This window comes from Piliocolobus tephrosceles, chromosome 6, assembly GCF_002776525.5.
Source record: "Piliocolobus tephrosceles isolate RC106 chromosome 6, ASM277652v3, whole genome shotgun sequence".
NCBI classification, from domain to species: Eukaryota; Metazoa; Chordata; class Mammalia; order Primates; family Cercopithecidae; genus Piliocolobus; species Piliocolobus tephrosceles.
In genome coordinates this window covers 85,347,329-85,372,864 of record NC_045439.1, presented here as the reverse complement: position 1 = coordinate 85,372,864, position 25,536 = coordinate 85,347,329, and the positions used below count along the sequence as shown (strand labels likewise).

Below are 25,536 nucleotides of genomic sequence, written 5' to 3'. Positions count from 1 at the left end.
TAGCAGGGCATGGGGGCTTGTGTGAGGCTAGTCCACTGTGGAGTGAGGAAAACAGCAGCTTCCGAAGTATGCCACGGTGGGGCTGGGCCACACAGTAGGGTGCAGGGGCCACCACCACAGCTTCCAGTGTGCCTCTTACCTGCGGTTTCTCTGTGGTGTGATGACAGTTCCCACAAGAGTCCATTTTCCCTTCTGGGAAGAGGTCACTGATTAGTTAGGTTACAACCTTGACTTCAGACACCACTGTGACCCTTCCTTGTCTCCTCAGGTTCTGTATCTGCCAACGTCCCCCTTGCCCTAAGCAGCTCTCAGTCTAATATAATACAGTCACTTTGTGTGTGACTATAAAGAGGCTAATTTTTGATGAAATTTCTACATCTATAACAATATTGTCCTTCAAAGATGCCATCTCAAATAGCCAGGCAGTTACTCCATTGACTACTCAAAATGAATTTGTAATTCCTCTCTGGGGAGTTGCCTTCAGAGGCGGTTCAAACCACACTAGAAAATCTCAGCTGGGTGCAGTGGCTTACGCCTGTGATCCCAACACTTTGGGAGGCTGAAGTGGGAGGATTTCTTGAGTCCAGGAGTTTGAGACCAGCCTGGGCAACATAGTGAGACCCCACCTCTACAAAAATAAAAATACACCTGTAATCCCAGCACTTTGGGAGGCTGAGGCTGGCGGATGACTTGAGGTCAGGAGTTCGAGACCAGCCTGGCCAACATGGTAAAACCCCATCTCTACTAAAACTATAAAAAATTAGCCAGGTGTGGTGGCACTCACCTGTAATCCCAGCTACTCGGGAGGCTGAGACAGGAGAATCACTTGAACCCAGGAGGCGGAGGTTGCAGTGAGCTGGGATCACCCCACTGCACACCAGCCTGGGGAAAAGAGCAAGACTCAGTCTCAAAAGATAAAAACAAATAAAAAACAAAATAAATTAACTGGGCTGAGCTAGGTGGTGTGCACCTATGGTCCTAGCTACTTAGGAGGCTGAGGTGGGAGGATCACCTGAGTCTGGGATTTTGAGGCTACACTGAGCTGTGATCACACCACTGCACTCAAGCCTGGGCAACAGAGTGAGACTCCATCTCAAAAAAAAAAAAGAGATTCAAAAGAAAATAGTGCAAACTCTGAAAGCTGTTTGCAGATGGAGTTTCAAAGCTAGCTGTCCAAAGTGACCTGTAGGACAGCACTTCCTCAGCTGGGCAAGCCCTGCCATGCTGGTTCAACACTCACCACATCTGTCTTATGCTTGTCACACACCTGGCCACTGCCTGCTCTTTGACACCTGTTTTCCCCTTTGGCCTCAATTGTGAGGGTCCCAGCAGGCACGTCACAGGCATGTGGGAAGTGTGTTTAAGATTCCTAGTTGAGGCTGGGCACAGTGGCTCACGCCTATAATCCCAGCACTTTGGGAGGCTGAGGGGGGTGGATCACCCAAGATCTGGAGTTGGAGACCAGCCTGGCAAACATGGTAAAACCCCATCTCTACTAAAAATACAAAAATTAGCCAAAAATCACTTGAACCTGGGAGGCGGAGGTTGCAGTGGGACAAGATCATACCACTGCACTCTAGCCTGGGCAACAGAGTGAGACTCCAACTCAAAAAAAAAAAAAAAGATTCCCAGTTGAGAGCTGGGTGTAGTGGCTGGAGCTTGTAAATCCCAGCTACTCAGGAGGCTAAGGTGGGAGGATTCCTTGAGACCAGATGTTTGAGACTAGCCTGGGCAACATAGTGAGACCCTGTCTCTACAAAAAAATTTAAAGATTAGCCAGGCATGGTGGTGTGTGTGCCCCTGTAGTCGCAATTCCTCAGGAGGTTGAGATGAGAGGATCACTTGAGCCTGGGAGTTCAAGCCACAGTGAGCTATGATCACACGACTGCACCCCAGACTAGATAACAGAGTGAGACCCTGTCTCTAAAAAAATTTAGAAAAAGATTCTCAGTTGAATTACCATGGAGCTGGTTGCTTCGACTCCGAGAAACATGTCTGGGTAGGTTAATTTATTAAACGCTGTAAGGCATGGTAGGCATGGTAAAGGAAAGACAACCCCTGCCTTCATAGAGTTGACAGTCCTCCAGGGATGTCAGATGAACAGACGTGAAACAATTAGAGAAGGACAATTTGCTGAACTTACAGGGGCATGATAGAAATTCTGAGAGGGAAGAAACCCACATGAACTGGGGTAGTGAGAACATGCTTCCTGGAAGGAGTGGATGTGGAAGGACACCGGAGGATTTGACTGGAGGCAGAAAAGAGCGTGTTTTGGGGGCAATAGGGAGAAGGCCCAGCGAGTTGGAGTGCAAGTGAGTTGCTCAGATATGCCAGGAATACTTCATATGTGATCTTTTAAGGGAGTGTTGAGGAACGTGGGTCATGCGATTGGACATGTGAGATGGGCTAGGTAAGCGATAAGAGTTTTCATAGGTTTTTAAACAAGGAAGTGAGTAATATAGTAAAAGTATTTTAATAAGATTGGCTGCAGTGTGCAAGTTGATCGTATGGATAAGAGGCTAGTGCAGGCATCTAATTGTGGGCCAGAGAGGGCCTGGACCAGGATGGTGGCTGAGGGCCAAAAAGGAAGATGCCTTTGAGAGGTACCTCCAAGGATGAATCATGAAGCCTTCTAGCACCCTGAAAGTGGATGATAGGGAGAGGAGAGGAGCCAGTGCTGATACGAGGTTCTTGCCTTCCTGCCTAACTTCCAAGGGTGGTAGTGTTGCTGGGAAAAAATGAGGTGTGGGGAAAGGGAGCTAGTTTAGGGGAATGAAGATGAGCCCAGTACAGACATTCTGACTTGGAAGTAAACGGGTCACATGTGTGAAGATGCCCTAGGAGCTTCTGGAAGTGTGAGCTTAGGAGTCCTGTGTGAGGGGACCTTGGGAGTGGTCCTCTCAGACACTCCAGGTAATGCCTTGGAAGGTGTGGACTCAAGGCCATGGGTGTGTTTGGGCAGACAGGCCTCTGAAAGGAGGTCGACGTTAGTCCTGTCCTGCTGGGGGCCCACATCAGGCTTTTGTCTTGCTGGTAGGGGAAGGTTTACTGTCCAGAACAGCACTGGGAGAAGTCAACCAGCACATGAGCTATGTGTCTTAGGAGTATGCCAGTAATCCTCTATTATTTTACCTGTGAATCTGTGGGTCTAATTCCATGACCCCTTTGTCCTTTACCCTCCAAGGACCAGCAGGTCAAGGTAAAGGTCTTCAGGGTCACTAGCTCCCTCCCCACACTTAGGAAAGAGGCCTAAGCCAGGTGCTGTGGGTCACGCTGCAGTCCTTGTGCTTTGGGAGACTGAGGCAGGAGGGTTGCTTGAGCTTAGGAGTTTGAGACCAGCCTGGGCAACATAGGAAGATCCTGTCTCTACAGAAAATGTTTTTAAATTCCCTGAGCGTGGTGGTGTGTGCCTGTATTCTCAACTGCTCAGGAGGCTGAGTGGGAGGATGGCTGGAGCTTAAGGCTGCAATAAGTCATGATTGCACCACTGCACTCCAGTCTGGGCAACAGCGTGAGACCCTATCTTTGAAAAAAAATAAAGAAAAAGAAGAGGCCTGGTCCTGCCGCAGCAGCCCCACATATCCACGCGCACAGTGCTTCCTTTTCATTCTCTGGCTTGAACCATCCTGTAAAAGAGTTGCTGAGGCTGCCATTCAGAGCTGAGAAAACTGCTGTGCCTTTAGGGAAAGAGGCTCATGGAGCAGAAACAAACAGCTCTTCTCTGCTCAGGTTGGCTTAAGGTCCACCAGGCAGCCCAGTGAGACCTCAGCGAGACTGGGGCAATGGGAGGGGGCAAGGCAGAGGAGCAGCAGTCTGTGTACAGTAAAAGGAGTTTGCCATCAAAAGGCAACAAGTCTCATACCCTGCCCTGGACGGTGACCCTTCCCTGTGGAATTCTCCCCTCTGACCTCCAGATCATTAATCCTGAGGCTGCCAAATGACAGTCATCCATCACGCCTCCTGACGAGCATCCCAGCCGGCTGTGAAAGGACTGGCCCCGCCCTCACCACGTCCCCTGGTGCTCATTAGTAGCCCTTCCTGCTTGGTGCCAGGTTTCCTAATCAAGTCCCTGGCTCCTCTCACTTCCCCTTGGGGCCGCTGGGCGGAAGCTGCTCTGACCCTCCCCCTTTCAGAGGCCAGGGAGTGGGAGAATGATTGGTGTGGGGAGAGAATTGAGTGGCTTTTCATTCCCCTGGAGACCAGTGTGTCCAGCAGCTCCTTTGACATAGTGGGGCACACGAGAGAGAAAGAAACCATTTCTCCATCAAGCAGGAGAGGAGAAAGCAGGCATGTGCAAACAAGCACACTCTTTTTTTTTTTTTTCCAAGATGGAGTCTCGCTCTGTCACCCGGGCTGGAGTGCAGTGGCACGATCTCGGCTCACTGCAAGCTCCGCCTCCCAGGTTCACGCCATTCTCTTGTCTCAGCCTCCCGAGTAGCTGGGACTACAGGCGCCCACCACCAAGCCAGGCTAATTTTTTTTTTGTATTTTTAATAGAGATGGGGTTTCACCATCTTAGCCAGGATGGTCTCAATCTCCTGACCTCGTGATCCGCTCGCCTTGGCCTCCCAAAGTGCTGGGATTACAGGCGTGAGCCACCGTGCCCAGCCAAGGAGCACACTCTTACAAGCAGCACTGAGCGCTGCCAGGAGGGTGACTAGGCAGGGCTCCCCTTCTAGGAAGTCAGAGAAAGGTTTCCCGGAGGAAGCTGCCACTGAATGGAGTCTGAAAGCTGCAGAGATAAGTCGCCAGATCACTAGGAATAGTCTGGAATCGTACTGCTAACAAAACAAACACACACACACACACAAACTAAAAAACAAGCACCTTTGAAATCATCTAGTCTGGCCCTCTTATTTACAGACGGCAAAACAGAACCAGAGAGTCTAAGTGCTTTGCCAAAGGCCCACATAGCCTGTGCATTGGACCTGTCCTGACAGCTAGTCTGAGTCTTCAGGCTTGGGGAGTTTGAATTAAATTACACTTCCAAACAGATTCATGAGCATTGTTTCCAGCTCAGTTAAAGGTGGGCATACGCGGAATCCTTCTCAGCCTGATGATGATCCCGCTGTCTCTTTCTCTCGGACAACCACAGGGACCCCCATCAACCGAATCCCCATCATGGCCAAGCAGATCCTGGACCTGTACATGCTGTATAAGCTGGTGACTGAGAAGGGGGGCCTGGTGGAGATCATCAACAAGAAGATTTGGAGGGAGATCACCAAAGGCCTGAACCTGCCCACATCCATCACCAGTGCCGCCTTCACCCTCAGGACCCAGTGAGTGGCCAGGGCCTGGGGGAAGGAAGCCGAGGCTGAAGAAAGGGGATGTTGTAACCTAGAGGAGAGGAAGGAAGGAAATTCCTTTGTATAGTTAGCAAGATGAGTGGATTCCCGAAACAGTGGGGAGCTTTCTGAGATTAATCCCTCACTAAACCAAGTAGTGGTGAGAACCGCCATTTACCAGGTGTCTACTCTGTGCTGGTACTTTACGATTTCATTTAAACCTCACAGTCAACCCTGTAAAGTAGGTATGCCCCCATTTTCCACATTACAAAAATGAAGTCTCCAGGGTTAAATAATTTGGCGAGGGCCATACCAGCCAGTAAGTGGTAGAGCTGAGATTCAGACCTGAGCTTCTGTCTCTAAGACCTGTGCCCCTTCCAGGACATTGTCTTCCAAACAGCATCTCCACCCCAAGTGGCTCCTCTTACCTGACATTCAGCTTACCCAGTGGCAGAGGACCCAGAGAAAGGCAGGCAGGAAGGCCCCCTTGGATTGGTGATCTGGTTTTATCAGCATTTGAGTTAATCACACGGGTGATGGAAGAGGTGAAACCAATAATAGCACTGAAGAATGAGGGCCAGAGAGGAGTCTGTTCTTCTGGAACACTCTGGAGTTCTGTGAAGAGTATGCAATGTACAGCTGACATCAGTTAGGTAGCATGTTGTAGCTACAACCAGAATGGTGAGGTTCCTGGGTAGAGAGCTGCTTCTTGGGACCTAAGACACAAAAAATGACAGTGTCTAGGTCCCATGCACGATGGGAAGAATTGCTCCTGTCTGACTATCCCAGCTCTGAATAAGATCAAGAAGCCAGAAAGCCCTTGTAAAATAGGGGCCTAATTTTTCCCAGGGCACTAAAAAAGCACCAAAACAAATGTGAAACACCAACTAAGATGTTATTTATTTCCCCTAATGAATGGTCCTTCAAAGTAGAGCCTATTTAGGATTGAGTGGCAGTTAGAGGAGGCTGGGGCAGAGCATCCAGCCATCCCAGACTTTTCTGCCAAGTACACCAAGGTTGCAATCCTTTGCCCTAGAGTCCTGGCCAGCAGAGACTGCTTCCAGAGACCCACCAACCTCAACTGGGTGATCTCTGGTGCTGTTTTGGATTATTATTCCTGCTTGCTTCCTTTCCTCCAGGTACATGAAGTATCTGTATGCCTATGAGTGTGAGAAGAAAGCCTTGAGTTCCCCAGCCGAGCTCCAGGCAGCCATTGATGGCAACCGCAGGGAGGGCCGGCGGCCCAGCTACAGCTCCTCCCTCTTTGGCTACTCACCTGCTGCGGCTACTGCTGCTGCCACTGCCCCTGCCCTCCTCTCCCCACCCAAGATCCGCTTTCCCATCCTTGGGCTTGGCTCTAGCAGTGGCAGCAATACCAGTAGCCCTCGGATATCCCCAGCAACCACTCTCAGGAAAGGTCAGTAGGGCTCCTGGGGGAGAAGGAAGGGAGGAAGGGATGCCAGTTTCCCTGTGTTCAAGACTGGGGTTTTTGGGCAGGAGGGTCAATTGTGGATTTTTCCAGCTCCAGTTCTTTTGCAGGTGATGGAGCCCCAGTGACAGCAGTGCCTGTGCCAAATCGCCTGGCTGTGCCCGTGACCTTGGCAAACCAGCAGGCTGGTACTCGGACCGCCGCGCTGGAGCAGCTGAGGGAGCGGCTGGAGTCAGGGGAGCCTGCTGAGAAGAAGGCGTCGAGGCTGTCCGAGGAGGAGCAGCGCCTGGTGCAGCAGGCCTTCCAGCGCAACTTTTTCACCATGGCACGACAGCTCCCCATGAAGATCAGGATCAACGGCAGGGGTGAGCCAGGCTCAGGGCAGAGCCTTCCGTTACTGGGAAACCCTACGCCCATTCACGCCTCCTGGGACTGCGGGGCAGGGATGGTGAGGCACAAACTGCTGACCTGGAAGAGGCCCCTCCAGGTTCTGCCTTCTAGGCCCCCAGAAGAGAGGCACTGAGATCTCAGTTCACCAAGCTGAAGTTGTTTAGTAGAGGGGACCACATGTTGCCTTAGGCGGTGCTCTGTTCTCTAATAAGAGGGAAAAGCAGTTATTCACAGAGGAGGAGCCAGAGGCCTTCAGAGAGCTGCAGCGTTTCCCACCAGCCTTTACCCCAGCACCTCACTGGATGTAGGCAAGAGCAGGGCACCGTCTGCAGGTCGGGGAGGAAGACACCCCATGTTTCTGAGGCTCAGTGAGGGGCCAGATTGCCCCAGGCTAGACAGTGGGACTCAGGAATATAAAGAGAAGGAGGAAACACAAGTTTGGCAGCATAATTGACATCCTTTCCCTTGCTCTTCACATGTTCTAGTGCCCCACATTCTCTTCCCCAAGCCACACGCCCCTTTTCCCATTCACACACACTCTTTCCCATTCTGGTCCTGATGCTATCTCAAAGCAAACATGAATGAGATGTGTGGGAAGGAGCCAGGTGTGAAGGGAGCTGTGCATATTCCCAGGCTGCCCCTCCCTACCCCATTGCCCCTGGGGAGCAGAAAGAAACTGGGAGGTAATAGCTCATCCAGGGCCAGGTGCCCTGCTCCTACACAAAGCAAAGGGCTGTTAGAAAAGACAGCTCACTGGAAAGAATTCTGAGTCTGGGGTAAGCCAGACAGAGGCCGTGTGTGCCAGCACTTGCAGCCTTCCACAAACGCCAGCTGCCCAGGTGGTCATGGAAGGGAGGGGCTGGAGACATAGACTCCTCTCTTTGAGGGACTCAGTCAAAGGAAAGAAGGGCAAGGTGGGTCCTCAGAGTAGGGGCTGGGTCTCATTGATCTCTGATTTCTTGGGCCTGGTGTGTAGTGTAGCTCGGGGTTTGCCCATCACATGGAAAGTACCAATGCAGAGCAGTGGGGCCGGGGTCAGCCTCCTTGCCTGCTGTGATTCCTTTGCTCTGGGAGCAGAGGAAATTGAGGAGATGAACTGTGTCAGTGGAAAAAGCCAGCAACGGGAGGTTGGCGAGACTGGGATCTCCTGCCATACCCTACACTCAGGAGAAGGTTACATAGGTGCCTTCTGACAGCGTGAGGCTTTGACCAGGGTGGCCAGGCAGCATCAGAGAGGACAGCAGGAGTGCTGTGGAAGGCTTGACCAGGCCCACTGTCTCCCTGTCCCCAGCAGAAGACAGAGCAGAGGCCTCGGCTGCAGCACTGAACCTGACTACGAGTAGCATTGGGAGCATTAACATGTCCGTGGACATCGATGGCACCACCTACGCAGGTGAGGCCCTGGAGCTCTGGGGGAGGCCCACGTGGCTGCAGCCAGCCCCAGCGCAGCTCTGTGGCTGACCCTGCCTCTTGCCCTCTGTCTGAACACCTCCCACGGTGGCTTCCTTTTTCCTGGTCTCAGAGTTGCAAAGGTCAGGTGGTCCTCTGGACACGTAGAGACTGTGGATTGTTAACCGGATGGTAGGTCCCTCCCACTTTGGCAGACACCCTTCACCTAACCCTGGTAGACCAGTGGTTGGCTCGTTAATGGAAGAAGTCAGTCAGTGTCCCACAATCCCCCGATCTTCTCATGCACAGCCTTTCTCTGACTGTGGTTCAGCTCTTCTCTTCCTTTTGCAGACTGAGACACAGGCAAAGGAACCCCGGTATAGCAGAATCAGCTTACATTGTTAAGCTCCCCGCCCCCCAGTCTTTTATAGTTATCTCTTCCTAAACCTAATTTAGCAACAGTGTTTTGTTGGTTGGTAGATTTTGCACCTTTACAGAGTTGTTCCAAGGATTTAACTTAGTATTCATGACTGGGCATGGTGGCTCATGCCTGTAATCCTTGCACTTTGGGAGGCTAAGGCAAGAGGATCACTTGAGCCTAGGAGTTTGAGACCAACCTGAGCAACATAGCAAAATCCCAAATCTACAAAATACAAAAAAAAATTAGCCGGGGATGGTGGTGCACATCTGTGGTCCCAGCTACTTGGGAGGACCACTTGAGCCCAGGAGGTCGAGGCTGCAGTGAGCCATGATTGTACCACTGCATTCCAGCCTGAGTGACAAAGCAAGACCTTGTCTCAAAAAAAAAAAAAAAAAAGAAAGAAAGAAACAACTTAGTATTCATAAAAACAGCAGTCCCTTTCCCATTCCCATTTCATTGGTTTACGGATGAGCTTGGGAACAAGCCCACCTGACACTTGTTAAGCACAGCATTGTCGGGTGCGGTGGCTCACGCCTGTAATCCCAGCACTTTGGGAGTCTGAGGCGGGCGGATCACGAAGTCAGGAGATCAAGACCATCAAGACCATCCTGGCTAACACACAGTGAAACCCCGTCTCTACTAAAAATACAAAAAATTAGCCAGGCGTGGTGGCGGGCGCCTGTAGTCTCAGCTACCCAGGACCCTGAGGCAGGAGAATGGCATGAACCCGGGAGGTGGAGGTTGCAGTGAGCCGAGACTGCGTGACTACACTGCAGCCTGGGCGACAGAGCAAGACTCCATCTCAGGAAAAAAAAAAAAAAAAAAAAAACCGGGCGTGGTGGCCCATGCCTGTAATCCCAGCACTTTGGGAGGCCGAGATGAACGGATTATGGGGTCAGGAGATCGAGACCATCCTGGCTAACACGGTGAAACCCCGTCTCTACTAAAAATACAAAATAATTAGCCGGGCGCAGTGGCTCAAGCCTGTAATCCCAGCACTTTGGGAGGCCAAGACAGGCGGATCACAAGACCCCGTCTCTACTAAAAAATACAAAAAACTAGCCGGGCGATGTGGCGGGCGCCTGTAGTCCCAGCTACTCAGGAGGCTGAGGCAGGAGAATGGCGTGAACCCGAAAGGCAGAGCTTGCAGTGAGCTGAGATCCGGCCACTGCACTCCAGTTTGGGTGACAGAGCGAGACTCCGTCTCAAAAAAAATTATAAATCACATAATCGCCAGGCGCGGTGCGGGCGCCTGTAGTCCCAGCTACTCCGGAGGCTGAGGCAGGAGAATGGTGTGAACCCGGGAGGTGGAGCTTGCAGTGAGCCGAGATCGCGCCACTGCACTCCGGCCTGGGCAACAGAGCGAAACTCCATCTCACAAAAAAAAAAATTTTTTTTTTTTCTGTAGAGACAAAGGTCTTCCTGTATTGCCCAGTGTGGTCTCAAACTCCTGGCCTTGAGCTATTCTCCTGCCTCAGCCTTCCAAAGTGCTGGGATTATAGTTGTGAGCCACCGCAACTGGACTTGCTGTTGCTGTTTGTGTACTCTGGGTATACCTGTCTCAGAGCATTTATGACATTTTAGCAAAATTACTCTGACAACCTATCTGTCCCCCTCCCCAGCCCATCAACGCTTCAAGTCAGGACAGCATTTGGATCTTCTCCCATCACCCCCTAACGCAGTGTCTACAGTGGAGTCAGGCACAGGGCTAGGCCAGCAGTGAATACTTACTGAAAGGAGCTGGCCCGCCCCTTCGCTCTTCCTCTGCCCACACTTGCTTCTCTTCCCCCCACCAAGGTGTGCTGTTTGCCCAGAAGCCTGTGGTCCACCTCATCGCGGGGTCTGCTCCCCAGAGCCTCGGCAGCAGCGCCAGCAGCAGCAGCAGCTCTCACTGCTCACCAAGTCCTACCTCATCCCGGGGCACCCCCAGCGCAGAGCCCTCCACCAGCTGGTCCCTCTAATGGGCAGGACCCAGCTTCCCACTTGCCACTCTCCTGTCAAGAGTGAAGGAAGTTGATGCACAGAATTTACCTCATCTCACGGAGCCCACGTCGACGAGCACCATTTGGCCAGACATTGAGAGTTTGGATGTGCCTGTCTGTCCAGGTTCCATTCAGGTCCTGCTGTACTCTGGGGTCAGGGAGAGGCTAGAGGGGCAGGACAGACAGCGTTGTCCAATCAGGGATTGTCCTGGAGAACTGGGTGGGGGTCTGTGGGTGTCCAGCTTCCTCCGGGGTTCCCCAGCCACTTCCCAGCTCGGGGTACAGTGTATTGACAATCTGTCAGCTGACACAGGGCTGGAGGCCCTCCATTTCCCTTACCCTTTAATTTATTTCCCTGCCCCTGCCTTCTGGCATGACCCCAGGGCCACTAGTCTCTTCCCCTGTTTTTAAGTCCCATATGGGGCTGCTAGGAGCCAAGAGCATGCCTTCATGCTTTTCTGCTGAGCATGGGATGGGGCCCTTCCAGACCACCTTGCCTACTGTTAGGTTCCTGGGGCATGGGTCCCTCAAATGCAAGTCTTGAATCAGTCCTCAGGGTCCCAGATCCCCCTTCTAATGATCTGAAGGAAGAGGCTGTGTGGGCAGTTGAGGGCCAGGGCCCACAGGGCATCTGCTGATGAGAAGGCAGAACCTTGGGACTGCCCAGCCCTGGCACCTGCTTCACACGGACCCTTCTCTGACCCCCCAAACCTCATGTTCCCCACTTGTCCTTATCGGCGTGCTCTCCCAAAAACAGCCCACTCATCCTTTCCCCAGCCCTCTTCTGTTTCTTATGGGGCCATCTTGGCCTCACCGTCCCTACATGTGCCGCTGTCAGGTTCATTGAAATACCTCAGATTTGTAATTGTTGATGTTTGAGTCTTCAGGAAGTATTTGCATCTCTGAAATCTTTTTTATATGTGTTTTGCTGACTTTTGTTTTTTTATTTTAAAATTTTTATTGTTGTAGCACCAAAGAAATGAAAACAGATCACCCCCAAAGTCAAGTGATGGGGTACCCCGGCCCCTCTGGCCTTTCCCTCAAGCCCAGTGAGGAGGTGGGCGGAGGCAGGCAGGGGAGACGACTCAGGGATCGCGGGGGCGGGGAGGTGGAGTGGAGAGGCCCGCTCTCACGCTGGTCGGGCCCTGAAACCACACCAGTTCTGAAGACCGTTTTCTGCCACACCCCCACCCCCAGCTGACCAGGGAGGCAGCAGGACATCTCCCCATCACTCAGCATTCCCAGCTCAGGGCACAGGCAGGCTGGGGTCCTTGCTGACCTTGCCAGTGGTTGAGCCACCCCAGGGTATGAGGAGATGAAGAACTCCACAGCTCCTCCTGAACCCTGGGTGGGAGCAGGCAGCTCCTGTGCTGTAAAGAAAAGGCAGTTTTTGCGTGCGGCTCACCTCAGTCAAGGAAGCCCTGGAATGTTCACCACCACTGGGACATGGGGCTGTGGCAGTGGGAGACACCACACATGGCGTGTGTGTGTGTGGCGGCGCGGCTTGCATTCGGTCCTGTGTAGGAGAAGAAAGGGAATCAAAAGCTTGAGCACAAACAGATACCTCAGCCTGGTAAGCTGCAGCTCTGCTCAACTGCATCTTCTCTCAGCCCTCCACACACGCTCACCCCCACTCCCACACTCACACACACACACACCCCCCCCATTTCCTGGGGGCTGACCTCGTCTAGCCTCAGCCTGCAGGCTGTGGGCAGAGAAGGGCATCTGGGACCTGGTGCCAGTGAGGAGCCCAGTTGGCTGGCACTGGGCCCATTTGAAGGTGTCTCAGACATTTGGCCAGTATGTCTTTCTCAGGGGTTTGGTCACAAAGGATGGACTCTTCCCACCCAGAGGATGCAGGGACAACACACTGTGTCCTTCTGGTCACTGGATCCTCTCGCTTTCCCCAGGCAGCTCGCCTGGCCACACCGTTGGAGTGAACCCTCACTGCCCTCAAGGACAACAGCAGGGTCTCACCCAGAGCGTGATGGGGGGTGCCAGCAGGTACCCCCAGGAGTGGGGCCTTGGCCCAAGCAGAGCTTTCCCTGAAGGTGCCATCAGCCAGGGCAGCTCTATCCCCTTCCTGCTCCCCATCTTATGTGTATTCTAACCAGAAAAATGTGATAGCACATGGGTAGCCTAGGCAGTGAATAAATACCTCAGATGTCCTCCTGCAGCAAGTGTCTGTATATGTTGTGGTTATTTTCTATCTTACATGTTCTTGAATGTTTATATTTCAATAAACCTCTACCTCTTCACACAAGCAGGTCTCTCCGTTGCTTTGAGTGGCCCTTCCACTGGACAGTACTGGGGAGAGGTGAGCTCCTTCAGAGTGAAAGGGGACTGAGTGAACTTCTCCTGACCCTGTGATTTCTCCTGAATCTTCTCCCATTCACTCACCCCTTCTTCAAAGGGAAGGCTCACTGAGCTCACTCTCAGCTTACCTTCTGTGTTAGCAGGGTTCTCCGGCATTACCTCATCATCAGAACTGACTCCAGTGATGTCACATCAGTGTCCTGGCAGGCACAGGGCCAGCGGGTCACCTTGACTGAGCCCCTGTTGAGCTCCTGCTGGGTCAGACGATAAGGGAGGACCCACACAGGGTTATCTAGACGGAGATGGATTCTTTAGACTACAGCATCACTGGGACTGAACAGCAGGCTACCACTGGTGGGAGACAGAAGCTGCAGCAGCCGCAGAACTTCTGGAAGGCTTCCCACAGGTGGTAACGTTAAAGCTGGAAGAGTCAGAGTTTGCACCTGGAGACGAGCAATTCTTGCAGAGGAATACATGCATGCATACATACATATGAATACATATGGAAATGCAGTGGCATCAAAGGACCTGGCATTGGGGAACTATGGCTGGTGCCTTGGGTCAGTGGGTGGATGGGAGGGGAACTGGGAAAAGCTGGGGCCAGGATTAATGGATTTGGGAGCCATCCTCTGAGAATCAGGATATATTTTCACCAGGGCATGGGCTTAGAAGCTTTTCTAGAAAGGTGATGCCAGGCGACCTGCTGGGCGTGGAACCCTGGGGCACTGCCAGTGGAGCTCAGGCCCATCCCCAGAGCCTTTCTCTACCATGATGCACACTGCTCTGGGCATACCCTGAAGATGTGCAGAGAGGCAGGCCTTGTGTGGACTGGTAATTGCCTCTGCCGTCCGTGACAACGTACTGACGACACCTGTTGAGGTAACCACGTGAAGTCAGACTAGCAGGGTTTCCTAGCTGGCATTTTTTATTGTGTGTGTGTGTATACATATATATATATGGTTTGGTTTTGTTTTTGAGACATTGTCTTGCTGTGTCATGCAGGCTGGAGTGCAGTGGCACAATTATAGCTCACTGCAGCCTCAAACTGGGCTCAGGCGATCCACCCATTTCAGCCTCCCAGATAGCTGGGACTACAGGTGCATGCCACCATGCCTGGCTAATTTTTTCTTAAAAACTTTTTGTAGAGATGAGGTCTTGCCACGCTGCCCAAGCTAGTCTTGAACTCCTAGGCTGCAATGATCCTTCTGCTTCAGCATCCCAAAGTGTTGGGATTACAGGCGTGAACCACCATACCCAGCCTCTGGCTTTTTGAAATGCTAGAAAAAGAGGGTGACATTGGGACAGTCTTGAGCATCCATTGCTGATTTTTTTTAATCTTGTGAAAAAAAAATATTCTATAGTACTTTACTGGTAACCACTCATTGGTATCACACTTCACAACTTCTGGCCACATGGAAATTAAAAGGACCTGTCGAGGAGGGAGCTGAGTGATGAAGAGCAGAACCAGGCCCAGAGGCATTTGAGATGGAAACAGCACGTGGTGGCTGGCGAGGCGGGGATCCTGGGAGAGTTCTGGCAGAAGTGGCATCCAATAGAAATGATGAATCTCTGATCCTTTTGAAATTAACAAAATATTGGAGAATATCTTGGCCTTAAGAAGAATTTCTCAAGCTAGACCCTTCAATTAAATTAAAAGCTGGATTAAGTGAGTGGCTGGGCGTGGTGGCTCACGCCTGTAATCCCAGCACTTTGGGAGGTCAATGCAGGAGGATCACTTGATGAGTCTGAAACCAGTCCTGGCAACAGAGCGAGACCCTCCTCTCTACAAAACAAAATTTAAAAATTAGCCAGGCATGCTGGTGTGCACCCAGCCCATAATGATTTAATGCTTATTCTTAAGACAAAAGCAAAAAGTAAGAGTTAGGGAGAGGAGGTAGAGTCACAAATAGATGTTTTGTCGAAGGGAAAATACAAATGGCTTGACCTCATTCGTGATCAGGGAAATGGGCAAGAAACTACCTCACACTACTGGATAGACACAAAAGTCATACCGTACCAGGTCCTGGCAAGGATGAGCAGCAGCAGGACCTCTCACACTCTTGGGCTAACCAATTTGGAAACCACTTTGGCATTACCTAGTAAAGCTGATGATGCACTTGGCCCTAGGGCCCTGTAATTTTACTCCTACGTTTGTGCCCCAAGAGATGGGCAGGAAGGTTCACACAGCACTGATGACTGCATAGTAAGTTGGCTGTGAAACTACCAATTGAACCTGGTGTGGTGAGGTCCCACAGCTAGGGAGCGGAGGAGCTGGGGCTGTAGTTCAGTGGCTGCAGGGCCCAGAGCCTGTGCCCTGAACACAAGTGCTAAGCCCTCTCTATACAAGTTGTCTCATTTCATACTCTACCCACAGCTCTATAAGGCAGTTTTTAAAAAAATTATTTGTTATAAAATTATAGAGACGAGGTCTCACTATGTTGCCCAGGCTGGTCTCAAACTCCCGGGCTCAATCGATCTTCTCGTTCCGGCTTCCCAAAATTCTGGGATTACAGGCGTGAGTCATCACGCTCTGCCAAGCTAGTTGTTTTGTTCATTTTTCAGATGAAGAAACTGAGGAACAAAAATGTGCTGGAAGTCATATATCTAGTGAATGGCAAGGCTGGGGCGGGACTCCAAAGCAGGTGCCTTTAACCTCTCCCCCAAGTCCACCCCTTCAGGGAGGGAAAGGGGCGAGGGAGGCAGAGGTTGTCTCCTTCTGCCTCCCTCCAAGAGGAGAGGTGCCTCTCCCTCTTGGGGACAACCTTGGTTGTCCCCAAGATCTCGGCTATGCTACGCTGCGCCCAGCCGAGGATTCCCGGACAGCCTCCAGAAGCTCCTAGAAAAGCTTGCCCGGGCCGGGCGCGGTGGCTCAAGCCTGTAATCCCAGCACTTTGGGAGGCCGAGACGGGCGGATCACGAGGTCAGGAGACCGAGTACCACCCTGGCTAACACGGTGAAATCCCGTCTCTACTAAAAAATACAAAAAAAACTAGCCGGGCGAGGTGGCAGGCGCCTGTAGTCCCAGCTACTCGGGAGGCTGAGGCAGGAGAATGGCGTGAACCCGGGAGGCGGAGCTTGCAGTGAGCTGAGATCCAGCCACTGCACTCCAGCCCGGGCGACAGAGCGAGACTCCGTCTCAAAAAAAAAAAAAAAAAAAGAAAAGAAAAGAAAAGTAAAGCTTGCCCGGCTACAAGCCACAGGCCCCACCACGCCATTGGCCAGGATTGAGTCACGTGCCCCCCGAGCCAATGGGAGCGAGGGGGCAGGCTGACCGGGAATGACCTTAGACCGTCCGCGCTGCGCGGAGGGAAACCCACTACAGGCTGCGCCTCTCCCCCAGCGAGGGGATACCCCTGGGTCCCCGGGAAACGGAATCGAGGGTCTTATGGAAGAGAAGGTTTGGAACCACCGCTGGAGGGAAGGGAAGAAGGAAGCAAGCAGGAGTTGCGGGAACAGTAAGGGACTAGGGATAGAAGCCGGGCTTGGAGACAGTGAGGCACGAACCCCGGCAGACACAGACATACAAGGGGTGCCGATCTCCTCACTGGGCGGGGTGGGCAGGAAAAGGAGCAGAAGCTGGAGCTAGGGTGAGGGTTGCGGGCGGCGAGTATATACCCGGCCTCAGGGAGGGGCTTTTAGGAGGACAGGGGTCTCCTTTGGAGCAGCAAGCACCGGGGACGTTTGCTTGGCAAGGTTTCTTTGTGCGAAGTAACCGAAGCCAGTCATGCCAATGGCGGCAGAGAGGAAAGGCATTTATTATTGGATCCAGGGTGTGCGGAGGAGCCTAAGGGCAGCTGGACCTGTGTTGACATCCCGAAGGGCCCGGAACCCGGGAAGCGTATTCCTCTCCCTCTGAAGACCACCTCAAAGCTCAACTTTACCACCCACGCATGAGACCGCCCTGGGCTGAACTAAAATCTCACCATCCCAATTCGAGTTTCTGGGAATTGTCAGCTCCATTCGCGCTCATTTAAATCCAGCTTTTTTCACGAGGTGAATAATAGGTCAGTTGACAATTCCCAAGTTTTGTGTGTCCAGTCTTCAGTCCTGGAGGGTCTCTTCTGCTCCAAGTCCAGCGATCCCAGGAGAGGGCCCGCTGGTCCAGTACGGCTCAGTACCCAGCTCTGGATCCACAAGCTGAGGCTGGAAGGAGTGGTCATGAAGAACTCAGCATGAACGCAGCTGGGTACGAATTCCCAGAGGTGTCCTGTCCCTCCACGGTACCAAGGACCCCTCCTTTGAGAAACTGCTTCACTGGAGGCGCAGATGGAGGGAGGGGTGGGCAACAAAGTTGAGAGGAGTTCCGGGGGCACATGGCTCAGCCAGAGGAAGCAGGCTGGGGAGGGGCATTCAGCATGGCCAGATGACCTCAAGGGGAATGCCAAGCCTCAGCCCACTTTGCCTGTGGCTCCTGAGGATGGTCATGCTGTCAAGCTCACAACAGTTGAGAAACTACCTTTCTGGGGCAGATTAGGGGACCAGAGGGCTTAGTTGCTGGTTTGCTGTGTGACCTGACAAATTCTCTGGGCAGGCAGTCTGTGAAATGGGGACTCTACTGTGATCAGAGACACAAGTGAATGAGAACTCACTTTGAAATGTCTAAAGCGCAGTGCCTAAGGCCTTCCCTAGCAAGACAGGGGGTCCTTGGTAGGCACTGTCCCTATGGCATTAGGGCAGTAATTGGGCCAACCAAGCCTACAGGCCCGCAGGATCCCCTATGGTGCTGAGCACTGCCTGCCCAGCTCTACTCTTAGCCACAGGGTCCCCTGGGAAAGTGTCAGGTGGTCTCATCCACCAAGAGTCATATTGGCAACATTGTGCCAACATGGACATTTCAGAGCCTGTGGCAGGGAGGGGACAAGGAGTGGTTTCTGCCAGGGAGGCCTCTGACTGCAGTTGCCTATGACAGGCTCCAGGCTTCAGGTCTCATAGAAATCCTGGCCTTGGGGGCTTAAGGCACAGCCAAAGGGGCCTCCCCTCTTCCCAAGTCCTTGCCCAGCCGTGGTTGCCTCAGGCCTCTTTTTTTTTTTTTTTTTTTTTTTTTTGAGACAGAGTCTGGCTCTGCCCTCCAGACTGCAGTGCAGTGGTGCGAGCTTGGCTCACTGTAAGCTCCGCCTCCTGGGTTCACCCCATTCTCCTGCCTCAGCCACCCGTAGCTGGGACTACAGGCACCCGTCACCACGCCCGGCTAATTTTTTATATTTTTAGTAGAGACGGGGTTTCACTGTGTTCGCCAGGATGGTCTCCATCTCCTGACCTCGTGATCCGCCCATCTCGGCCTCCTAAAGTGCTGGGATTACAGGCTTGAGCCACCGTGCCTGGCTTTTTTTTTTTTTTTTTTTTTTTTTTTTTTTTTGAGACAGAGTCTCACTCTCGCCCAGGCTGCTGCGATCTTGGCTCACTGCAACCTCCGCCTCCTGGGTTCAAGCGATTCTCCTGCCTCAGTCTCCTAAGTAGTTGGGATTACAGGCACGTACCACCACACCCAGCTAATTTTGTATTTTTTAGTGGAAACAGGGTTTCCCCATGTTAACCGGGCTGGTCTTGAACTCCTGGCCTCAAGTCATCCACCTGCCTCAGCCTTCCAAAGTGCTGGGACTGCAGCCTTCCAAAGTGCTGGGACTGCAGGTGTGAGCCACTGTGCCCAACTCACTGAGGCCTCTCAATTCAGCCTGTCTATGCCAGGACCCTTCAGCTCACTGGGCAGAGATGCAGGGCCTGACCTCAAGCTCTTGTGCTGCAGTGAGGCTGTGAATCGGCCCCTGGCTGACTCGGCACAGTCTACACTGCCTGGGCACTGCCCCTGGCTTCCAACTTTTCTCAGATGCCCTTCCTTGGGCTCCAGGGCTGTGGCTGGGATCTAGGGGCAGGTAAGACAGAGGTTGATACCATGGGGGTCAGAGAGGCAGGGCAGGGGGTAGCTTCCGCTCTGTCCAGAGACAGGGAGGCCAGCTCAGGAATCCATTTAGAACCAGTAAAAGCCTGAGCTGGAAGGGCCTTTCTATCCTTCTATTTCCCCTCTACAACCTGCAGACGGGAAGGCCACGGGACAGAAAGGAACTGGGCAGAGGTCACTCCCCACCCCATCTAGAGGGTCCCCATATGTTACCTTTCAGGGGTTGTGAAGTGGAGATGACTGGAGGCTCCTGTCCTCCTGGTGCGGGAGCCCTTGGTGCTCAGACCTACAGCAGGTCCCACTCCCTGAGGACACAATTCTCAGCTTGAGAGTCAGAACTCTTAGGGTCTCCCAGACCCCATCGGCGGCTGTGACCCTCTTTTATGAAAGCCTCCAAAGAGCAGCTGAGGCAGAGCACAGCATCCCCCACCCTATTGAGCTCCTCATTGCAGGAGCTCAAAGATGATGACCTTGGTCAGAATGAAATGGTATTTAAGCACAAGCCAGTAGCTGTCACCAGCCTGGGAATGTGCTGTATTGTCTGTCACTGGCAGCTCTGCATTATATCAAACTATTTCCTGAATATCCCAAGAAGTGCAAACAAAGCCTTGCGGATTGAACATTGCATAAAATAGGCTTTGTGCTGGGCGCCATGGCTCATGCCTGTAATCCCAGCACTTTGGGAGGCCGAGGTGGGCGGATCACCTAAGGTTGGGAGTTCGAGACCAGCCTGACCAACAAGGAGAAACCCCATCGCTATTAAAAATACAAAACTAGCCGGGCGTGGTGCGCATGCCTGTAATCCTAGCTACTCAGGAGGCTGAGGCACGAGAATCACTTGAACCCAGAAGATGGAGGTTGCAGTGAGCCAAGACCACGCCACTACACTCCAGCCTGGGCAACAAGAGCAGAACTCCATCTCAGAAAAAAAAAAAAAAAAAAAGACTTTGTGACTAAAGCCCATATGCAGCCGCCCCTGGGCACATATATGTGATTTTATGACTTTGGTACTGACTCAGCCTAACTGGACCCCAGATACAGGAGAAACCAAGGAGGATGGAGAACACAGGCACGCTCCTTGGTGCACTGTGTCCCATGTCATCCTCACATCAATCCCATGTTATAGGTACTGTCCGTGTTCCCATTTTACAGAGAAGGATACTAAGGCTTAGCGAAGGTAAGACTTGCTCATGCTCGCCAAGCTTGGGAGTGGTGGAGAGTGAAGTGTAAGACTTCTCGGTTCCACGGCCACTCTCCTTCCATCCATTGCTCCAGGTCCAGGGACCCAGATGGCCTGATTCCCTGTGCCCCACAGCCTACCCTGCCATACCCCCTCCTGCTGCTGCTTCCCCTGGCTTCCCCTCTTCAGAGAGAAGGCAGACCAGCAGATAGATCAGGCCTCAGGCTGCTGCTCAGTCCCACCCGTCCTAACCCCTGTGGGGATGAGATGGCAGCCTCCACAACATGTCCCTAAATGCCTCTGCCCCCCTGCCCCAGGTTCTCAGAGAAGAGGGAGAAGTGTGGGGGCTGAGGAGTATCTGGGAGGGAGGGTGGGGTTTCTCCCCCCAGAGCCCCTCAGATGCAGGCACCCTTCACCCTGCGGTCATTGCTTCTCTACCAGCTCCTGTGCAGCTGCTGCTGCTGCAGCCTCAGTTTCTCAGGGAGACTCTCCACCAGCTTGGAGGTGGGCGGGGGGAAACAGTGAGTACATTCCAGGCTGAGCCCTTCCCATGGGCAGCGAGGGCTTGGGAGGAACTTGAGTGACAAGAGTGTGAGGAAAGGAAGGTCAAGGCCATGGTAGGCACCATGTGGCGGGCACCAGGGATCGGGCATGGGGGAGCCTGTGGGGGCCAGTCAGAAGCACACTGCAGGGGGGCAGCTGCTGAGCACCTGGTCCTGGACAGCCTCCAGGACCCACTGCTGAGCTCTCAGCTCTGAGTCTCAAGCTTCCAGCACACTGCAGACCTTCTCGAGCTCAGTCCGCATCTCAGCCAGCTCTGAACCCATCTGCAAAGAAGTCTGGGATGGAGGAGGGTGGGGCTGCAGCGTGTCTTGATCTGGGGCCTCCCCAAGACTTTACTCTCCCTTGGATTCAGAGCTCCAGCCTCACAGGGGCCTTTCTAGGGACTGTGCTTTGCCCCAAAGAGGCCACCATGGTGGTATCGGGTGCAGTGCTGACGGAACAGCACCAGGGGAGGGGGCAAGAGGGCTCACCTTCCCCTCCAAGCTGTGCAGGTGACTGAAGTCCAGAACACTTGCCCTGAACCCCTAATCCTTTACTTCCCTCTTTTACCCTGACTCCCGCAGCGCTCCCCATACGGCTAGTACTGCCTAGCCCAGGAGCCCGAGAGCAGGCCTCACATCGCCCTCCATCTCCACATCCTTCCCAGGGTCCCCGTACAGGTTCCCTGCACAGGGCTAGGCCCGCAGAGCCTTGCTCCCCAACGCACTTGTTTCATCACATCCATTGCTGAGTCCACCCTGCCAAGGAGTGACGCCTAGTCCCCTCTCAGGGCCACACTGAGGTTGTACAGGGACAGGGCAGCCGGGGTTCCAGGCCTGGGATGAATCTAGGCTGAGTCCTCGGTGCTCAGTAGAGAACCCCCAACCCGATTCATTGGTTCCAACAAGCCAGGCTCCCTACACCATCCCCTGCCCTGCCCGGCCCAGGCCCTGCCTTCACTTCACACGGCCCCTGTCTCAGCTCCTCCAGCTCTTGGAAACAAGGGCCCAGTCCACATGGCAATAGGAGATCACAGCCAAGTTCTCTGCCTGGGAGGTCCCACTTCCATCCAGCCTGATCTCAGGGAAGGCAACCAGGGCTGCCCCACACTAGCTCCCACCCCTGGAGGGGGCTGTCCCAGCTCCACCCCAGTCTGCCCTTGAGCTCACCCATTGGCCTCTGGTGGAGTCCACACTGCAGACTCCAGTTCCTTGGCAGACCTGGGTCCCACAGCTCCTGGGGTATGAGAGGCAGAAACGCTGCTGGGGTGTGGGGGTGTGGCAGGGATAGTGGGACCCTGTCCCCTTGCCCCCACCCCCTTCTGTGCATCATTAGCTCCACCAAGGCCACTGGGCAACTCAGCTGGGGCACAGGCACAGTTCTATAGAGCTGGGGAGACTGTGACGCAGGGACAGTGACCCAGTGAGTAAACTGAACAGGGTCATAGGATTACTGAGTGTCAGAGCTTCCCAGAGTCCCCCAGGCACCACACCCAATGTACAGATGGAACCTGAGCCCCAGAGTAGTGAGGGGCTTGGCTAAGGCCACTGGCCAGTCTGTGGCAGAGCTGGGACTGGAATCTCCATTGGTGTTTGTGGAACCCGTCGCTTGACCAGCCAGTGAGGATTCCCAGCAGCACCACCCACAGGCTGTGGGGCTGGAGGTGTGTGGGGCTTGGCTGGCACCCACTCAGGTAAATGCCTGTGTAGTACCCAGGAGAAGCCACAGTGGGCTGGGTGGTGCAGGGGTGAGGTGAGACCCACCTTCCCTTTGCAGAATCTGGAGGCTGGCCTGGGGTCTCTGCTGGGGTCTGCCCTGTGGGAAGAAGGTAGGTGGCTGCCCTCCCTTCAGGCTGGCAGGACTGTCTAGATTCTTTGTGTGTGTGTGTGTGTGTGTGTGACAGTTTTTGCTCTTTTTTGCCCCAGCTGGAGTACAATGGCATGATCGCGGCTCACTGCAACCTCCGTCTCCCAGGTTCAAGTGATTCTCCTGCCTCAGCCTCCCAAGTAGCTGGGATTACAGGCACTTGCCACCACACCGGGTTAATTTTTTGTATTTTTAGTAGAGACAGGGTTTCACCATGTTGGCCAGGATGGTCTCAGTCTCTTGACCTCGTGATCCACCCACCTCAGCCTCCCAAAGTGCTGGGATTACAGGCGTGAGCCACTGCGTCCAGCCAGGATTGTCCAGATCCTTATGTACCTGTCCTTGGGTGGGCAGGCTCAGGCCACCCTGACCTGGGGGCACCCGACCCTCACCCCTAGCAGCTGGTGCTGAGGGTTCTGGTGCCAGTGGCAGCCAAAGTCCTGCTCCTGCCCACAGGCACCCAGCTCAAGCTGGAGGGCAAGGCCCTTTCTGTTCATGGACAGATGGGCCGTAGTAGCCCTGGAGGCCCCACACCCCTGGGCCTGAGCACCCTGGTACTCAGGGCCAGGGTGGGGAGCTTGGGACCCATTAAACACACGGGAAGCTGAGGCCCCATGAGAAGAGCTGTGGCTGTGGCACAGCCGGGGCCTCCACTTTATTGCACAAGTCCCTGACTTCAGGCTTGGGGAGGGCTCTAGGGTCCTCAGGAGGGGTTCTTTGGGGGCCCTGACTGCAGGTGGGGCCACCTCACACCACCCCAAGCAGCCAGCTCCTGCCTACCTTTCGCCTCTGGATCCCAGCAGCCATCTGGTCATTCTCCCTCTCCAGCGCCTGCATCCTGCTCCTGTGGCTGGCCAGGGAGGGGCAGGCTGCATTCCCATCTAGGGGCCCTGCTATCCCATCCTCTCATGCCTGCAGATACCCTCACCCTGGTTCTTGGGTTTGGGCAGGTCCAGCCTGCAGAGGGGAGCGGATCTCCTCCTGGGACCTGGCCTGCCCTCCCTGGCTGGCATGTGGACTAGGGGCCTGGGGGCTCACTGGGTGGTGCCCACCCAGACTCACAGCAGCTCCTTCAGCACACACTCTGGCCTCTCTGCAGCTGCGTGAGGGTCCTGTGGTTACATGATGGGAAAAGCAAGAGGGAGTAGCTGGGGGCCTGAGGTCCCAAGTCACACCCAAACCAAACCACCCAGCCAGGAAGGTAGCAGGAAGCAAATTGGAGGCGTTCTGGGTTGAACTGTATCCCCTGCAACAACAAAAAAATATACTGACGTCCCCAGTACCTCCTAATGAGACAGAATCATTACAGAGGTAATCAGACTAAAATGAAGTCAATAGGCTGGGCTTTCATCCAAGGTGACCAGTGTCCTATACCAAGGGGAAATGTGGACACAGGCACACACAAAGGGAGATGCCACACAGACATCCCTTGCCCAGGAGGAATGTCAAAGAGTGCTGGCAAAGCACCAGAAGCTGGGGGCAAGGCCTACAACAGACCCTCCCTCACAGCCCTCGGGAGGAACCAACCCTGCCAACACTCTGACGTGAACTTCAGTCTCCAGAACCAAGAGACGATGAATGCCTGCCGTTGAAGCTAGCATCTTCAGCACTTTATTACCACAGCCCTAGCAAACTCACAGAGGGTCAGTGGAATCCAGCCCCATGTGGCCCCAAAAGGATCCTGATTTCGAGCAGAAATTTCTCCTCAAAGCGGCCACACCGCAGCACCAGGAAGTGTGCAATCAGTGGCTAATGCTTCATGACTGAATACCATGTGTTTTCACATGCTTGTCAAATGTCACCCTCTTAGGCACCCATTCAGGGAGGATAACTGTTATTTTCACTTTTACAGAGAAGGCCCAGAGAGGCAGAGTAACTGCCCAAGGTCACACAGCTAGTATATCGTGGAGCCAAGATTTAAACCCACAATCATAGCCACTAATCTGGGGACAGTGCAGACTACTGAATCCTGGGATTGAAGACAGACTGAGGTAGAGACCCAGAGACGGTTGGGTGGAGAAGCTTGAGGCTGGGGATGGGACTGGAGGTGGAGCGTGCCAGAGGCCCTGGGAGCACTGGGCGCCGAGCCCTCAAACCCCCTGGCCAGCCGGACATTGATGTAATATGGCTTTGTCCAGACCCTATCCAGCTGCTGCCCCATCTCTGAGAGCCTCGCCCTGCTGGAAGTGCACTGCTAGTCTGGTCCATCAGCCACTCTGCACAGGACCCCTGCCCAGGACCCAGGGTCTGCATTTTAGGCCATCCTCACTGGGTAGGCCCAGAGCCCAGCGTCCCCACCTGCCCGTAGAAGGTGAATCCTGGGTTGGTCTTCTAGGGGTCCAGGGAGGGAGCAGAAATCGCCTGGGCAGTCTCTGACGGGCTGGAAGGCCCTATACATGGGGCCCAAATTGGCACTGGCTTATGCATCATGTGCAGGCTAAGTGCATCCGGCTCACCTAGCACCACTTCCTGCTAGGAGATGAATCTGCCGAGAGCCCAGCCCTCTGTCACTCCACTACCTTCTCACTGACACCATCCACTGCAGATCCTCAGACTTGACCAAAGAATATAGCCCACCCAGGCCCTGAAGATATATCCTCTGACCCTCAAGGGTCTGGTTTGAGAAATAGACAAAAAAAAAAAAAACTGAGATTTTCTTCTGTACAAATATATAATGGCAGACTATACTTCTGATTTTAGGAACAGCCCCCTCTGAGCACAGCTGTGTACCTGTTTGAGATACACTGATTTAGACCAACTCAGCCTTTTCTGAGGCCCAAGGCCAGCTAAACTTTCTCTCCTTTTCCTTCCATTGTGATCAGCAGATCAGCTCGGTCGG

General features: G+C 53.5%; 2 protein-coding genes and 1 long non-coding RNA gene across 13 annotated transcripts in view; 1 reads left to right on the top strand and 2 right to left on the bottom strand.

The window, feature by feature from the left end:
• Nucleotides 1-11,349, top strand: part of ARID3B (AT-rich interaction domain 3B) — a 59,472-nt gene extending 48,123 nt beyond the window's left edge. The window contains exons 5-9 of one of the 2 annotated variants that reach the window (XM_023196588.2): nucleotides 5,096-5,279; nucleotides 6,425-6,702; nucleotides 6,825-7,079; nucleotides 8,396-8,497; nucleotides 10,712-11,349. In XM_023196588.2, coding sequence (XP_023052356.1) covers nucleotides 5,096-5,279; nucleotides 6,425-6,702; nucleotides 6,825-7,079; nucleotides 8,396-8,497; nucleotides 10,712-10,875 — 983 coding nt within the window. In that variant the 3' untranslated portion in view covers nucleotides 10,876-11,349. The remainder of the gene's footprint in view (nucleotides 1-5,095; nucleotides 5,280-6,424; nucleotides 6,703-6,824; nucleotides 7,080-8,395; nucleotides 8,498-10,711) is intronic. The other variant, XM_023196589.1, reaches the window with a different exon arrangement.
• On the bottom strand, nucleotides 4,785-8,420 carry LOC116418840. The gene is made up of 3 exons (XR_004228997.1): nucleotides 6,362-8,420; nucleotides 5,730-6,001; nucleotides 4,785-5,337 (listed from the first exon to the last, which is right to left on the bottom strand). It is a non-coding gene; the product is annotated as an uncharacterized LOC116418840 (long non-coding RNA).
• Nucleotides 11,350-16,943: 5,594 nt separating the features above from the next.
• The window catches only part of LOC111529699, a 19,212-nt gene continuing 10,619 nt past the window's right edge, over nucleotides 16,944-25,536 (bottom strand). For 4 of the 10 annotated variants that reach the window (XM_023196667.2, XM_023196669.2, XM_023196666.2 and 1 more), the window contains exons 5-7: nucleotides 22,595-22,646; nucleotides 22,001-22,067; nucleotides 16,944-17,355 (exon numbers count right to left, since the gene is read on the bottom strand). In XM_023196667.2, coding sequence (XP_023052435.1) covers nucleotides 17,199-17,355; nucleotides 22,001-22,067; nucleotides 22,595-22,646 — 276 coding nt within the window. In that variant the 3' untranslated portion in view covers nucleotides 16,944-17,198. Of the gene's footprint in view, nucleotides 17,356-19,321; nucleotides 19,414-22,000; nucleotides 22,068-22,594; nucleotides 22,647-25,536 lie in introns of all 10 variants that reach the window. The other 6 variants (XM_031935790.1, XM_031935789.1, XM_031935792.1 and 3 more) reach the window with 4 other exon arrangements.